Source organism: Helobdella robusta (assembly GCF_000326865.2).
Source record: "Helobdella robusta unplaced genomic scaffold HELROscaffold_75, whole genome shotgun sequence".
NCBI classification, from domain to species: Eukaryota; Metazoa; Annelida; class Clitellata; order Rhynchobdellida; family Glossiphoniidae; genus Helobdella; species Helobdella robusta.
The window spans coordinates 211,812-212,063 of record NW_008705426.1 but is presented as its reverse complement, the minus strand read 5'-3'; the positions used below and the strand labels follow the sequence as shown (position 1 = coordinate 212,063).

At 22.6% G+C, this 252-nt stretch overlaps 1 protein-coding gene across 1 annotated transcript in view; it reads right to left on the bottom strand.

Moving 5' to 3' along the window:
* HELRODRAFT_181730 (hypothetical protein) overlaps nucleotides 1-252 on the bottom strand; it is a gene marked incomplete at both ends in the record, with an annotated part of 6,249 nt that continues 5,997 nt past the window's right edge. Inside the window, one exon of the mRNA XM_009031521.1 lies at nucleotides 1-252. This exon is cut by the window's right edge and continues 468 nt beyond it. Within this exon, the coding sequence (XP_009029769.1) occupies nucleotides 1-252 (252 nt within the window).

The window sequence follows — 252 nt, the reverse complement described above, 5'->3', positions numbered from 1 at the left end:
TCATTCATCGTCATCGTTGTTGTTTGCAGGATTATTCTTATTTTTCTTATCATCGTCATCGTAATCTTTATCATTATTATTATCCTTATTATCATTAGTATCATTATCATCATTATTATCCTTATTATCATTAGTATCATTATCATCATTATTATCCTTATTATCATTAGTATCATTATCATCATTATTATCCTTATTATCATTAGTATCATTATCATCATTATTATCCTTATTATCATTAGTATCATTATC